This window comes from Primulina huaijiensis, chromosome 15 (genome assembly GCF_012295235.1).
Source record: "Primulina huaijiensis isolate GDHJ02 chromosome 15, ASM1229523v2, whole genome shotgun sequence".
Taxonomy (NCBI): domain Eukaryota; kingdom Viridiplantae; phylum Streptophyta; class Magnoliopsida; order Lamiales; family Gesneriaceae; genus Primulina; species Primulina huaijiensis.
The window spans coordinates 25,006,380-25,023,089 of NC_133320.1; the positions used below are offsets into that span (position 1 = coordinate 25,006,380).

The window sequence follows — 16,710 nt, forward strand, 5'->3', positions numbered from 1 at the left end:
ATATTAATATTAATACTATCTCTAATAATAATAGATAATAATAAGTTTTGGTTTGAGATTATCTCCGAATCCATTATCGTCTTACCATATTAATATTTTTGAAACGCGGATGGAAGCGGGGATGGGAATTTGATCCCCGAAGTTTCGAGTTTGGAGATTCTCCGAACCCAAAAAAGTGGGGATTGGGGCGAGTATGGGGGTGGGGATGGAATTCAGGGATGGGGATGGCAAACCCGCCCCCGCCCCGGCCTATTGCCATTCCTACTCAAGAACTAGGGTCTTAAGAACAAGTGTATTTACAGAGGTTCATTAGAGAAAGGGCGCTATTCCGGATGATTACATAGTGCTACTCCAAAACACGAGGAAAATAATGGTATGGTGGAGGATGATCCAATCTACTTTTAGTCAAGCCATGCAAGATTCAAATTTTCAAAAGTGGGTCAAGGCAATGAGTGGAGTATAATTCAATGCAAGAATATGGTGTGCAAACTTAAAAAGTCCATATATGGATTAAAGCAAGCTTCTCGTCAATGGTACCACAAGTTTCATCAAATAATTATCTCATTTGGTTTTGAGATGAATGAATTAGATGATTGTGTGGATCATAAATTTAGTGGGAGTAAGCATATCTTTTTGATTTTATACGTTATCATTTTGCTTACCACAAACGATATTTATATGTGGAAGGATACCAAAAAAAAATCTCTAGAAATTTCTTCAAATGAAAACATTTCTATTCTTGTTTTTTCTGAAAATGTGAGTACTTGAGCTCCCACAGGTAATTCCCATACCTGTTTTAGCAGTGAACTCGATCGATCAACCGACAATTTACGTTGAAAAGATGGAGATGGTATATATCATTCATATTTTCATGCTGGAGTTTGAGCTTACTGATTAGAGTGTTATATGCACAAACGAATCCTGCGTGAAGCTACTCCAACATCCCAACCACTATCAGATTTTGCAACGTTCCCACCCGAAGCTCTACCTACGTAACACCTAAAAAATATGCCAGTGCGAAACCAATACATTCATAACAATAAAAGACAATCGAAAATCTTGAATCTTTTAAGAGTCTTCATGTTCTTATTGCGATCTATGCTAAAGGACTCCATTGAAATATACGAGAGGTATAAAAAATGACTGATTAAAGTTAAATAAATGTGGTGAGAGATAATGCCAAGATCATTTCACGTCTTTTTAACTTTCAAAAATTGAATTTCCCTCTATAGATTTCAAGTATTTTTTTAAAAAAATATATAGGTATAAAATTTAATTTTCATTATTAATATATGTGTATATATTTATATGTCTCGGGTTTTGATTCGAGTCGTCTTTTTTGGGTCCATGCAGCCCATGCCCTGTTGTGCATTTGCCATGCCACTTAAGTATATTATGAAATCGATCTTTTCGAAAGGGGAGAAAAAGAGTTAAACCGACAATTTAAATATCACTGCTAGTTGAATCTGGGCGTAAAAATATATACTAAATGTGTGTGTTTTTCCATTTATTTAAATTATGGAAGCTAATATTCAATGACATAAATAATTTACCGATAAAAATAAAATACTAAAACATATGAACAGAATATAAATTTTTATTTATACTGGAATCAACGAAAAACAAACATCATTAAGTTGATTTTGTACTCAGTTGAGAATTGTTCTTCCCAGAAAGAAATTAAGTATGATTGATCCCAAATAAAGAAATCGATATATGCCCGCAGTTAAAAGGTGGTGCCATAAAAATGTAAAGATCATATTCCCGACATCGATGATTGATCATCGTATGGAACATATTTTTACAGGAATATTGTGTGGTATAATAAAAATATAAAGATACGCTGCACTTTACTATCTTTTCAAAAAGTAAGCAGCTTGCGTAAACCGGAGAAGGATGAATATTATTAACAAATGTTTGGGCTTCCTCTTCCAAAGAAAAGAATACACAGTCACTATATCTACTGTACAAAACTTGCACACACAAAGGGAGCTCCGGCCAGAAGACCAAAATTATGGGTTCGTTCGTGCACTCTTTTCGCACTTTAATTCAAGGTACTCCAACTTCCATATTTTATTTTTATTATTATTATATATATAATAACATGTTACTATAAATATTGATTTTGTGTATATATAGATGGACCCATTTGGGGTTGAATGCGATATTGGTGCTTAGATTTCTTGTGTGTACTGACGCATTAATGAAGAAGAAAAGAAAAGTGGCAATATTGCTTTAACTATTTGTACCAACCCAATTCTCATATATGGCAACGATGCATATATATTCAGTAAAATCAATGTTTCATCTTTTTAAAATATATACATATCTCTTGTGAGTACGATTGATGTTCTTTGTTTTAATCTTGGGTTTCAATCCATTTTTATTTTAAAAAATTTGACTGTTTTTTTTTTTTTTTTTTTTTTTTTTTTTTTTTTTTTTGATTTATATTGAAATTGAGTGCCGAACATTTATGTCCATAAATTTAAATATTACCCAAATAAAAAAAATGTTTATTTGTTTTTATCATTCTTGGTTTTCTTTATATATAGTATTTTGTTTTTATGGACTCATTTTTTGTCTTGGGCTTGGTGCGTATTGCCGTTTTTGTTATACAGGTACCTACTTCACTCTCCTTTATCTTTCATATGTACTAGTTTTTTAGCCTCGGAAATTATACTAAGCTTTTTCCTGAATTCTGAATTTGAATAAGCATCCTGTCTCTTCCCCATTTTTTTTTTGTGCCGATGGATACAATAATTGTTTTCGATTTACCTACCCCACATTTAAATTTTATTTGACTGATCACCAACTTTCAAATTTTCTTGAAATTAAAATTTAACTTTTTAGAGACTAAGATATCGTTTGTTGCATAAGATAAAACATTGAATTAAATCATTGTTTGGTTCTTTAAATTGACCAAACGAAACCACAACTTGCATCTAAACTTGATGGTTTCAAGTTACTTTTTAAAATCAAAGCTACAGTTACCCTAGCCTAGGAAAAAAAAAACCCCTACAAATCAATTGACCAAATTACCCTATAAACAACGATTTTTCCTAGTGCCCAACCGATACAATAAGATGCTTTGTTTTAATAATAGAAGCTATGCTAATAATTAAATTAAGATGTGTATGTGTGTGTGTGTGTGTGTATTTTATTTTATTTTTTGAAGAAAATTGGTATTGGACGTGGCAATTGCTCGTGCTAGGCTTTCCAACTAACCACGTTGGGGTTAGGGCTTTGGTTTAATGGTAGTCTCGAAAAAAAGGGCCTCGAAATTGATGCATGTTTGGTCAGTAAAGCTGGAACAGTATTCAACTGCAGGGAGGGGATACAGAGGGGATTTTCTCATTTCTGAAGGTTAAATTAAGGACCAAAAAATGGCGCAGAGAAATCTAGCAACACTGGGGACACAACTTTAGTGCTTCTATGCATTAAACTGGCAAATTATTGTCCACACATAAATAAAATATTAATAATTTAGAGGAAAATGTCCATATATTATATTTTTATAAGAAACATATATTATAGATCTAGTTACTTGCGTATGAAAGGGATCGAGCTAAAAAAACTGGGTTTATGGGATAAATTTTTTAATCAATTTTATGTAGTTGGGGCTAAATGAAGCTAAAATTACACAATAAATAATCCGTTTACTTGGAAAATTTTTTTGTATATGTATATGGGAAATTATTTATATGATGAAATATTATTTGGACTAAGAAAATCTTATATAGTTTATTTCATTCCTCTAAAAAATAGGGTGAAAAAAAATAGTTTTTTTTTTATACTTCATTTACTTGGCTTCATTACTGATAAAACAGAGGGAGCAGTGTGCAGGCAGTAGACATGTACAAAACCACAAACCAAAGCAAATTCGCATGTCCTAGCCTTTCTTGCTCTTGTTTCGAAAATGTTTGTATGCTTCTGATTTTGAAGCAAAAAGACAAGAATGCCCATCAAAGCCATTGGAACAAGTACTTGTAACAACAAGAGGAAGATTAAAAATCAATACACCATGGCACTACCATTTGAAGTTCTTCCCAAAACCCCTTTATACATTTACTAATTTCTTGGATGGGTGAACGTTTGCTTTGGATTTCCTGTTGATATGGCAATAGGGTGGTTCTTCCGCGGCGGCCGGTGGTGGGATGGGCGGTGGAGGATCAAGTTTTGGTTAAAGATGGAAGCCGTGAGAACTGAATTTGAGCATGGAGCTGCCAAGAAAATGAACGTACGTCTTCTTAATTCTCGGCTTGGGCCGGTTCCAAGTCTCGTCTTTGTAAATGGGGTTTGACTTCTCGACCCATTGCTGTTCTATTGGTTTCTGACGGTGGTGGTGATATTGGCGGGACGGCTCAATCTATAATTTTGTGACAATTTTTAATCCCTTATTTGTTCTCACTTTTTCTTTTGGATTTGGCTGATATATTAGCATCATGTTTATATGCGATTTAAAGGGTTCATATTTGATACCAAGATTGGCTTCTTTATTTAACAAATCCTTGCACTTGGGATGGTGGCATATATCGTTATATTAAGCTTTGTTTTATGCATTCATGCTTGATCATTTCGGATATTACCCACATGATTTCTTCTTTAATTATTACAATAAATTAGATGAATATCTTTCCCTTTTAAATTGCTTTTTCTTGATAGCTAGGTCCCTTTGCATCTGTTTTATCTTTGACAATCTTTCTTCAAACATGATCGCTCATTTCCCCATTTGTTTTCTCGGCTCATTTCATATATATGGTCGTAAAGCAATCAGAGTGCAAAATTCCTTTCTTCTGATGCGGAAAAAAAATAATATTTCAAGGCTTCATCCGTGATTTGTAGTTTAGATATTTTAAATTAAAAATTATAAGAGAAGATTTAAAGTGAAATTCAAATTCATTTTATACAATATTTTTATAATGTCTTCGAAGAGACTGGGATCATATCTGCTTGTTCTGTATTTTTAAGTAATCCAAAAAATAAAATAAAATAATAATTTTAAAAAGGGTATGAGGCGTGCTGTCACGTTCACATTAATTAATTCAGTAGTTTTTAATTTGGGCAACGCAGAATTCAGCAGTTTCTGCACCTTCTACTTTGAATGCGTGCCTCTGTCCATTAGCAAACCTAAAAAAAGACGAAAAAAGCAACAAAAAAAAAAAAAAGAAATAACAATAAAAAATAGCCAACGACAAATTGATTAATAAAATTAAATCTGGGAATGAATTCAGACATTTGCCCAGGAAATTTTTTATTTTTATTTTTATTTATTTATTTATTTTTAATCACGAATTGGTTTTCAATTGTGTTTGTGCACTCAATTTTGAAAAATAATAATAATGTAATTTCTTTTCGGGATATTTTTAGATAAACAAGCAATGTTACTAGTATATCGTAGCATTTTTAAGTTGTATAATTAATAAGATTGGTTGAATGATAAATCAACGTTTAGCGAGCACATTTGAAAATGTTAAAATTCAAAAAATTAAGAGCAAAATATGCGAGAGCTTGCCGCAAGACACCGGAGATCACCCATTTGCCGCCTCACTGGAAGTCCAGACAAGCTCCCGACGTTAGTACGTCGTCCAAGGAATTTTATGTGTCCACCAAATAACTGGACCCAACTATTAATGAGCTGATCCAAAGGAAAATTGGGCCAGAATAAGTCTCCCATGCACACCGCCAACCTATTTCATTATTAATTGACAAATAACGAGTCTATTTGAAAAAATATATACAATTTTTCAATCATTTTATACTGAATATCCACACACACACATTCTAGTCCGAAATTTTTCTGACTACTATTTAATTTCAACTCCCAACTATAAGAAATAAACTCTTATGCTCAAACTTTTGAGACTTGATGAACTAAGAACGGAATGATTGAATGAATACATTATTTCCTACCTTAATAATTCAAGAAAACTCCAAGTATTTTTTAAGTGATAATGATTTGATCTTATAGGTTCATAGTATCATAAAATGGGTAAAATGCATTTAGTACCCAAGTGAAGACTGCAAAAAGTAAAAAAAAATCCCTATCTAAAATCGGTGTTCGTTTAAAATTCTACAATTTTTAAAAAGTCAAACATAAAACCCTTGACAACCGGGCAAATTTCTGATTTTTAAAAACAAGTATCTTTAAATGATAGTTAATTTTCATTATTTTTTTTGGATTTTCAGAATAGTGTTAGATTCATTAATAGTATAAAACTTATTTATGAAAAAGAACAAGACCTAATGCAAATGTATAACTCCTTTACATGTATTGGGTGTTCTTAAAGTCCTCCATGGAAAGGCAGAACAACTATTTTGTAATTATTGATATTAATTTGGATAACTAGTTGTCATTTAGATTCATTAGAACTTATTTTACGATTCCTTGAACTTTATAGCCTTTCTCAACACATTTTTTTGTATCTAACTTTATATTCAAATTCAATTCTAAAAGATAAAAACCTTAGAGAAAATTAGGGGAATATGTTATGTTAATTAATTTCATTTAATAGCAAGAATAGTCTCTTCTTCGTTGCACGTGTCACCAACTAAATTGACTGAATGGCATAACTTTTCAATACATTGCATGTAAGTGAACCGACAAGCTAAGCAGCCCATCCTTGCACGACCTCACGCGGCACTGCCTAAAATCTATCGCCAAATAATGGTCATGAAGAAATAATTGACAGAGATCAGCAACCACTGAAGTAATACACACGTGAGAAGGAGAATGACATAAACTTGATTTGGTCGCCGATACCATCGAGCATGATTTTGGAATATGTAGTCGGATATAGACTTTACATAAAGTTCGACAGTTTATTCTATATATTTTTTTTGTTGATTCTATCAACAATTCATTTTAAAAAAAGTTTTATGAGACTGTCTCATGGTTAATTTTATAAAATATACTCATGAAAAGTTTTTTTTTTTGTATTTTTATTATAAATATGAATCAAGTCGATCCGCCTCAATGCGAACACCTCATACTAGTACTATTTGTTTTATATCATTTCGTTAAACTTTTTTATGATAGAAATGACAAAAATGATAGATCCAGATGGTGTACTCGATGATTGACTAAAATGTCCAANTCAATTTAAGCACGGGTATGAATGTCTTTGAACCAGCCGATGTCATGCAAAAATCGCACGTATACGTCCCAAACTTCAGATCCTCGTGATTTAGCTGCGCATTTGCTGGTGGTAACATGCCAGTACCTATTACACAAAATCTTTCGATTTCCCCTATAAAAATCAAAATCATTCTCATTCTCGATAAACCTTAACTGCGCGCGATCGAGTTCAGATCTGCATCTGGTATGTGTTTCTCCCAACACTTCGTACCGTTGTTTATTTATTTATTTATTTTGGCAATGTAGGCGAACTTAAATTATGATTGTATTTTTTTTTTCACATTGTAGGTTAGTCGAAAGTTCGATTGAATTTACATATCTCTGATTCTTGCGTAATTGTCGGTGTTTGGGGTCCTTTCTTGGGTGGGTGTGTAGATCCACTTATGGGATGATCGTTTTGATTCATGTTCTTTTTTTCTAATTGCGTGCTTGAGATTTCAAATTTCTGGCATTTTTCTATTTTTCTTTGAATATGTACTAGTATTCTGCCTACGCAGTTTGTCGGTGCGAGGTGTGCAACTATAATTATTCATGTGCGGTTACACTTTAAATTCTGCGTACTTGTGCGGTGAAGATGTTAAAGTTCGATTTGTTATGGTTAATTTGCTAATAACATCGGCTTACTTTTTTGTTTCTTACTCAATTGAAATCGGAAAGGATGATGTGCATGACGGATGCTATTGATGATTGCATACTGTTGACTGGAGCTTGCACGTGTTCCTACTTATCTGTACGGAGCTATATGCTCATTTACAATCAGATGCCTCCTTGGAATACTATCTGTTATCTGACATGTTTATATTCCCTTGCAAAATATTGTTGTAGAGGTCGGATCTTTCTGGTATTTTTTCCTAGTAATTTGTGGAGGTAGGAAAAAGTTTAATCTGACTGCTTATATTAGGTGCAAATTGAATAATTGATTATGTTTATTCATGCTACTATCTTTGGCACAGAAACGGTTTTGTTCAATGTTAAACATGGCTTGAAAAGACTAATTATTTTTTGGACTCTGCTGATCCTCGTGTTCTTTTCTAAACTGATCACTAAGTTGATTTTCTTGTTTGTTAATACGCAAGATGCTAGGCTTAGTAGCTTGATGCATCTTAGTAAACCTCTAGTATCATCAAGTGAAAATGACACATGTTTTCTTATTAATATTGTTTGAAATGCCCTCATCATGACATGATTAGTAATACTTAATTATTGATCTTCATTTAGTCGCCACTTGTCATTTCTATAATTTATCTGATTGCAGAAATTTTTTTTTTAATGTGCCATCGATCCTAGCTTGGATTCAGCAAGTTGCAGGACATTTTCTTTGCTTTCGTTCTGCTGAAAATGGAATTGATCTTGATTTCAAGAAGAAAATTATGTACTGCTTTCATCTATTTGGTACTCACATTGCAAGCATGTAATGGTTTTTATCTACCCGGAAGTTATATGCATACATACTCAACAGGGGAAGAGATTTATGCCAAAGTGAATTCTTTGACCTCCATTGAAACCGAGCTTCCCTTCAGCTATTACAGTCTTCCTTATTGTCCACCTATAGGGGGAGTCAAGAAAAGTGCTGAAAATCTTGGAGAACTTCTAATGGGAGATCAAATCGATAATTCTCCATATCGTTTCAGAATGAATGTTAACGAAACTGTGTACCTATGCACTACATCTCCGTTGAGTGACCACGAGGTCAAACTTTTGAAACAGAGGACTCGGGATATGTATCAGGTTAACATCAATCTCGACAATTTGCCTGCTATGAGGTATACAGAGCAAAACGGACTTAAAATCCAATGGACTGGGTTCCCAGTTGGATACGCTCCTGCCAACAGTGACGATGATTACATTATCAATCATCTCAAGTTTACAGTTTTGATTCATGAGTACGAAGGAGCAGGTGTGGAGATTATTGGTACTGGAGAAGAAGGTATGGGTGTAATCTCACAATCTGATAAAAAGAAGGCTTCAGGTTATGAGATTGTTGGTTTTGAGGTTGTTCCTTGCAGCATTAAGAATGACCCCGAGAAGATGTCAAAACTTCACATGTATGATAATAGTACATCTGTAAGCTGTCCAAAGGAGCTTGACAAATCTCAGATTATCAGGGAGCAAGAGCGGGTGTCATTTACCTATGAGGTTGCATTTGTGAAAAGCGACATTAGGTGGCCATCTCGGTGGGATGCATATCTGAGGATGGAAGGATCCCGTGTGCACTGGTTCTCGATTCTGAACTCATTGATGGTGATTTTCTTCTTGGCAGGCATTGTTTTTGTCATCTTCTTGAGAACGGTGAGAAGAGATTTGACAAGGTATGAAGAGTTAGACAAAGAAGCCCAGGCGCAGATGAACGAGGAGCTCTCTGGATGGAAGCTTGTCGTTGGTGACGTCTTCAGAGAACCATCACACTCAAAGTTACTTTGTGTCATGGTTGGAAATGGAGTTCAAATTACCGGGATGTCACTTGTCACTCTCGTGTTTGCCGCCCTTGGTTTCATGTCACCGGCTTCACGAGGTATGCTGTTAACTGGTATGATAATGCTTTATCTTTTCCTTGGAATTGCTGCTGGTTACACAAGTGTACGCATGTGGAGGACCATAAAAGGTTCATCTGAAGGGTGGAGATCAGTTTCTTGGTCAGTAGCATGCTTCTTTCCGGGAATTATCTTTGTTATCTTGACAGCTTTGAATTTCATCCTTTGGGGAAGTAATAGCACCGGTGCTATTCCCATTTCCTTGTACTTCACACTCTTTGCACTTTGGTTCTGTATCTCGGTGCCACTCACTCTTGTTGGAGGATTCTTAGGCACACAAGCTGAGCAGATACAATACCCTGTCCGAACCAATCAAATCCCAAGAGAGATCCCCTCACGCAAATATCCCTCATGGCTACTAATTCTTGGTGCTGGAACTCTCCCATTCGGAACCCTTTTTATCGAACTGTTCTTCATACTTTCCAGCATCTGGCTTGGAAGATTTTATTACGTATTTGGTTTCTTGCTCATTGTAATGCTGTTGTTAGTAACCGTTTGTGCTGAAGTTTCTGTTGTCCTAACGTACATGCATCTCTGCGTCGAGGATTGGACGTGGTGGTGGAAAGCGTTCTATGCTTCGGGTTCAGTTGCACTGTATGTGTTCCTCTATTCCATAAACTACCTCGTCTTCGACCTACAGAGTTTGAGTGGGACCGTGTCAGCTGCACTCTATGTTGGATACTCGCTGATAATGGCAGTTGCCATTATGCTTTCTACTGGCACCATCGGTTTTCTCACTTCATTTTACTTTGTCCATTACCTATTCTCGTCAGTAAAGATTGATTGAAGAATACTTGGTATTCTCGGATATTAAGCAGACTCTCTTAAAATATCTGTTTCAAGATAAGATACTTTTGCATCAAAATCAGTGTTTTTAGATGCTTCATTCCCCATATATTCTTCAATTCATTCAACCTACACTCGATGTGGTTTACAATTTTATTCAAATAACTTGCATTTTTCTTCTTCTTGTATGACTCATGTATTAAAAAACTCAGACATCGCCATAAATTGGAAAAGAGAAGCAGCAGTTAATCATTTTAGTGGTCTTTAAGTTGTTGCGATAAGAGAATGCATTCATTATTCAAGGTGTGAATAATCTCGTGACGTCGGCCGAGCTACGGTAATAATTGACCCCCTCAAATTTTAATTATAATAAGAAGATAAATTTATAATCGTGGTTATTGTTAATGAAATGCCAATTAAGTTTTTATAAATTTTATATAAAACGCATATTAACTTTAGTATTTAATAGATAATAACATTATATTATTATTATTTATTAATAAATAAATGATTTGACACTTTTTTTTAATCGTATATTGCTTAAAATAAATTAGTATCCTCTGTCCCGGCTCCTAGCTCGTGACAATGTCCTACTTCTTGGTCAAACACAAATATTTTTATAATCACTCCTTATACAGCTGAAAATAAAACACAAGAACTTGTCGTGTCGTAGTCGTCATTGCCATATGAGACTAAAGTCCGATATTAGCTGGCATCGGCTTCGACAAACCACTTCATACAAAAATTTTCTGGACCAATATTCAAATGCTTCGATAGCAGAATTTCATGTTATCTGGTCCTTGTCTTGACAAATTTGGCTCTTGAAGCCCTCTTTTCCATCTTTTCTCTTTTCTTTCGAGTTTTTTCATCTTCTTCATCTCCCTATACCATTGATCAATATAAGTGAAAACCATCCTAGAACCGTGACACCATTTTATGATTTTTTTGCAGAATTATCATTGATGAAAGACAGAAAACTGAAAAGCCAAAAATGTGGGTGGCAAGTACCTCTGAACCATGAGGCAAGAACCCTTTGACAAGTCCAAATAGTTGATATGCTGCGAATGCTGGAATCTAGAAAAGAAAATGAAAAACCATTCAAGTTCATTCGACTTTTAATGAAACTAATAAGGAAATTAGATACATTAGCTAAAACAGGATTGCAGAGTTGTGGAATGGATAAAATTGACATGCATAAAATATCAATAACTTGTTCAACAAATCATATCAGATCATATTTATAAATATCAAGGAACAATGCATGAGTAGATATGGTAAAAAAGATCTGAATTTTGAATACATATAACTTACCACAAAGTAAACCAGCCAAAATTTTTCAGATATTATGGAACTGACTTGGACAAAACACGTAACATAGATCAAATCGTGCAAATATCTGCAATAAAAAAAGAAGAAGACAAAAAATAAGACTATAGTTCTCTTCATGTAAATGATTTGTGAGTGGTGAATAAAATATATATCCATATGGGATATGGTATGCATGATGTATATAGTGGCATGCATGGTGTATATCGTGGCAACAAAAAAAACTATGAAGCAATTAAAGAAACTAGCCAAGTAACATTCACATATACCAAAATTAGCAACATGTTCTTCCATTTATTGCATTCTTCTTCGACAGTTCGAATATGTCAGTGCCAAAGCAACCTTATCAAACAAAATAGAAATATTTGAGAACATCCACTAAGGGGATAGTTTAAAACATATCAACCAGCAAGCTCCAAACATCAAATTTACATCATTTCAAGATGCAACGGCCCATTCTTCACCTCCACCGCGCTTCCCAGTAAGGAGAAAAAGTCAAGAACCTATGTCAGTAAACACAAGTCCAAGCGTTCTAATCTGATATTAAGTCATCCTATACACAGACAGACAGCCTGCGGTATTGAGAGTTGTAATGGGAATGAGTATCACTCAATATGAGAAGACATTATGCCTGTAAACATGCAGTTTCCTGATCGGATATCAGAAGAAAAGGCATCCACTAAGCTTGAATCGTGACCCTCAAGTAGAATGGTGTTATTCAAAGCTTGAAGTTATGGAATACATAACCAAAAACGAACCAATAATGCGAGTGGATAGTAAAATAATTTATTACATTTGAAATAACTCTTTTGCACCAGCAGTCATATACTTTTGCATCAACACGGTAGACAAGATGAAATCTAAAATATAAAACACAAAAGCAATAAATAACTAAGCATAAATGGATAAGGGTACTTAAAATTTAAAACAATGGCAGAAACCATTCCAATGGAAGATCACAAACGAACAGCAACTAATGAAAAAGTTCAAATAAAAACAAATATTAACAAACCAAGATACCAACAGAAAGTGTGCAAACCGTACCATGATTCTTATCTTCATCTACAATGAACCCAAAAGGGCCGCTTTATACCGATTAATTAGCCATTAGATGATAAATATAAAAGCCCAATAAAAATCTCAGGGCAGCAAATAAGCTTTATTGTAATCAATTTGTTAATTCTGCTAACATCATTATACTATAATCATTCATATTTTTGTATAGTAGGCGTTGCTAAAGGCTTCTCGCTGCATTGTCCCACATATTCAGTATGACAATTAATCCTGCAACAAAGTCAATACATTATAGCGATAATTTGAACTGGATGCAGCTTATTACTCAAATCATTTCATTTTCTGAAAAACAAAAATTAGAATAAACAGCTCAAAATTCAAGACTCGAAATTCATCCAATCCTCAAATTTCATACTCTCAATCATCACAATTTGATATCCAAATTCAAAAGTCAATCCAATTCTTTAAAACAAGATTGTTTGAATTTGTTAAATCAATGCCATGCCACATCAATTACGACTAATTAAGAACAAAAAAATAATAATAACAAAAAATCACATACCCACAAATCCCTCCAGTACTCATATCAAATCCACCATCGAGAAGCTCCCCGCCTTCAGTGTAAGCAGGTTTTGCCATTACAGAGAGCTGCTGATACGGAATTACATAAGCAAGCGAAGTCAAAATCAATCCCGCACAATGCTTCCACGTGAAGCTGGAGTAGAAGACTCCGATCCTCACCGCTACATAAATTATCTGCAATCAAAATTTTGCGAACCAAAGGGAATCACGAAAACTAATACAGATCAAATTCAAATTCAAACTCAAATTGTACAGTGGATGAATTATTAAGGTTACATTGGAGACGATGATGAGGCGGAGAAGGTTCTTCATGTGACGGGCATTTTCTTCTTTACGTTTTTTCGCTCCTTGATTTGCCATTGAAACGATACCGTTTATCGAGTCTAATGCAGTGACCCCGAGAGGGTTTAGCTCAGTATTTTTCTCCTGGATTGGTGACAACTAAAAAGACAAGGGGGACAAGTAACTAGTCCGAATCCAAAAACATGGTTTTAAGGCAATTTACATATTTAATAATCAGATAGATAGATTATTGTACTTAATTTATTTAATAATATTGAATTTCATAAGCATAAGAAAAATTAGAAACGCAATTTTTTTGTCAGTCCTTAAATCGTGATTGAAACTCTTTGGGACACCCAAAAACTTATTTTTTTTTATAAGTCCTCAAGTTCATCAATTTACACATTTTTCCTTTCTAAATTTTATTTACATTTGGTCAACTCGAATTTGGTTATTTCTATTTCAATATCAAGAAGATAAAGCCCGACTACTGAAACCCACCAATCAACTTGCATCGCTTCTTCCGATTCTTTGTCTGTGAGTTTTTTTTCTGATCGTCTTCGTTGCTCTAAAAAAAAATTCAATTTCTTCTTGTTTTGAAGAGTTAGAGCTAAAAATATAGCATCATATAGTCGAGAATGTCTTCAGTTTTGGAACACTTGTTAAGTTTACATGTTTCTCTAGTTGTAATCAGGTTTTATTCGATATAATTTTTTTTAAATATAAGTCAGTATCGATCAATATTCAAAGACCAAGATCGTACAATTTGTCCTAAAAAAAAATGGAATTTATTTATTAAAAATAAATCGGTTAATTTGATATAATTAATTCTTTATAACAATAAAATAAATCAAAACCGAATTAATAAATTTAACTGATTTTTTTTCCAAATTTTCAATCAAACATAATTTCTAGTGTTAATTGAAATTTTGTTAGCCAATCATGTTTCCGGGCTGTATAAAAAAGTGCGCAGGAAGACCCGACTCGGCCCGTTCTCCTATAAATTCTCCAACAGAATGAATCAGAATCAGAGGCAACTATGGAAATTGACGAGGACGCCCCACTCTCCCAAGCATTGAAGCGGAAAAGAATCTCCATCAACCAAGAAGTGAATCTCTGAACCACTGGCCAACCAGCCAAGCATGCCACCTGTCCAATTTCCTGCACTCGCTCCATATGCCGACTTAGAGGCGGCGGTGGAAATATCAGTTTCCGAGTTTGATTATTCGGTCGAGAATCACTTCAAAGCAGTCGACACAATCGTCAATCTCTGCGGGCTATCCGGAACAGTGGATTCCGATCAGTCTGAAAACGAGAGGTTCTCTAATTCCATCACTTTCTTAAGGTAGCTTTTTTTTTTTAACGCTCAGTTGGGGAGATAGTTTGATCTTGAAGCGTGCAAATTTATGTGTGAAATATTTGTTGCAGAGAGTGGAGGGATATTAATTACGCTTCCAGGGTTGTGCGGTTTGCTTTCCGGCATAATTCTGAGAAAGAAGATATAGTAGGCGAGGTTACATTACCTCAATTTTCAGCTGCAAGTGTTCCTAAGGTATTCTGCAGAAGAAAGTTTCATAGCTCCCTCTACGCTACACGAGTGATCGGCGCACACGTGCGGCATAGGCCCTCCCAAATAATGTTTTTCCTTTTGGTATTAATTTGAATTTATTTATTGATTTTACGCAGCTTCAAAATCCGCAGATCGAGAGCAAAATTAATGGTAGAAAATCTAGGTGGGCTGAATAATTAGATTCTTGGGATGTACGTAGAAAATTTCAGTTGCTATTCATCAATGGTTCCTTACTTTGTTTCAGCAAAGACTTTGTAATGCATGTTGGCGGTGCTGTCTGGGCATTGGATTGGTGCCGCAGAGTTGATCATAATTCAGAGAATGGCATTGAGCCTGAGGTAATTGTATGGTGTCTTCATCCAAGTAGGAATCTTTTCCTTTAACGAGGGGTACCGCTTGGAAAAGGAATTATGCAGAATAACTGCAGTGGAAATTGCTTTGCATGAGTAGGTGAACGGATTTAGAAAACTCTTAGTTGTGGACATAAATCACAAAAAATTATTTTGTGCTGTAACTAAAGGAAAAAGAAATGAAATAGATATGACTCGTCCAGATTTCTGGTTTGAAATATTTCTTATAGGTTGGTGGTAAAAGGATCGTCTTTGCTAATAGTATTGGAGAGCTTTCCATTGTTTGCATGCATGATGGAAATTAATGTGATAATCTGTTTTGATTAACTGAGTGTAGTTATTTTCTTGAAATAATATGTTACTTATTCTTTCCTTGTTATCTACCCTATGATTGTGTGAAGGATAAGTTTCTTGCAATTGGTTTGTTTCTACAATCAAGATGACACATTTCACAAATTTTACTTCACCTACGCGTTTTGCATCGGTTTTAGACGCTAAAAGATAAATCTGTCTTCTCAATATCATGTATGTAGTACCTTCTCTGCATGTTTGATTGTCATATTAACTCTATGTTCACCTTTGAAAATCGACGTAATAGTTTGTTGCAGTTGCTTCTTATCCTCCTGAATCTTCATATCACAAGATTGGCACCCCTTACCCCCTTATCTGGCAGAGGTGTCATTCTAATTTGGTGTGTGTTAGCTGTCTGTGAGGAGGAAGTTGTACTATCTCAGTGTAATAAAATGCCAAGGCCAACCCAGAAAAAGGGGATGGTCATGGCTAATGAGCCAACTAAAATGCAAAGGCCAAGAGGAAGGCCAAGAAAGAAGCCTCTTATTGACCCTTTAGAGAAGGCAGATGCTGACAATCAAAATGTGCAACCTCTTGCTGTTGAATACCCTGAGGGTTCTTCTAGATCGCAACCATCAGACAAAACTTCCATAACAAACATTTTGAAGACCTTGGGAGATCACATAAATATTGTAACCAGACAGAATATTCAAATGCGTCAACATCGAGTTCTCCTGAGAGGGCAGAGGAAATCAAGCAAAGGCACAAAATCAAACCCAGGTTCACGATAATGATTTGCATATGCTCAGGCAAGACGAACGTCAAGAACCTGCCCTTTTGAAT

General features: G+C 34.7%; 3 protein-coding genes across 8 annotated transcripts; 2 read left to right on the top strand and 1 right to left on the bottom strand.

The window, feature by feature from the left end:
* The first annotated feature begins 7,116 nt into the window (after positions 1 to 7,116).
* On the top strand, positions 7,117 to 10,561 carry LOC140959252 (transmembrane 9 superfamily member 12). 2 transcript variants are annotated; one of them, XM_073417121.1, is made up of 2 exons: positions 7,117 to 7,319; positions 8,391 to 10,561. In XM_073417121.1, exon 2 carries the CDS (start codon positions 8,474 to 8,476, stop codon positions 10,451 to 10,453), a length of 1,980 nt encoding a protein of 659 aa, XP_073273222.1. In that variant the 5' UTR covers positions 7,117 to 7,319; positions 8,391 to 8,473; the 3' UTR covers positions 10,454 to 10,561. The 2 variants fall into 2 exon arrangements, with proteins under 2 accessions (XP_073273222.1, XP_073273223.1); XM_073417122.1 differs by having other exon boundaries at positions 8,423 to 10,561.
* Positions 10,562 to 10,921: 360 nt separating this feature from the next.
* Positions 10,922 to 13,828, bottom strand: LOC140958562 (uncharacterized). The gene is made up of 5 exons (XM_073416050.1): positions 13,651 to 13,828; positions 13,355 to 13,548; positions 11,764 to 11,848; positions 11,461 to 11,526; positions 10,922 to 11,334 (listed from the first exon to the last, which is right to left on the bottom strand). Exons 1-5 carry the CDS (start codon positions 13,732 to 13,734, stop codon positions 11,242 to 11,244), a joined length of 522 nt encoding a protein of 173 aa, XP_073272151.1. The 5' UTR covers positions 13,735 to 13,828; the 3' UTR covers positions 10,922 to 11,241.
* Positions 13,829 to 14,632: 804 nt separating this feature from the next.
* Positions 14,633 to 16,658, top strand: LOC140958638 (uncharacterized). 5 transcript variants are annotated; one of them, XM_073416161.1, is made up of 5 exons: positions 14,633 to 15,001; positions 15,085 to 15,208; positions 15,343 to 15,389; positions 15,471 to 15,564; positions 16,175 to 16,414. In XM_073416161.1, the coding sequence occupies exons 1-5, from the start codon at positions 14,799 to 14,801 to the stop codon at positions 16,286 to 16,288; spliced, it is 582 nt and encodes a 193-aa protein (XP_073272262.1). In that variant the 5' UTR covers positions 14,633 to 14,798; the 3' UTR covers positions 16,289 to 16,414. The 5 variants fall into 5 exon arrangements, 2 of the variants coding, with proteins under 2 accessions (XP_073272262.1, XP_073272261.1); XM_073416160.1 differs by having other exon boundaries at positions 14,640 to 15,001; positions 16,185 to 16,658; XR_012171815.1 differs by having other exon boundaries at positions 14,840 to 15,208; positions 15,343 to 15,806; positions 15,914 to 16,414.
* The last annotated feature ends 52 nt before the right edge of the window (positions 16,659 to 16,710 follow it).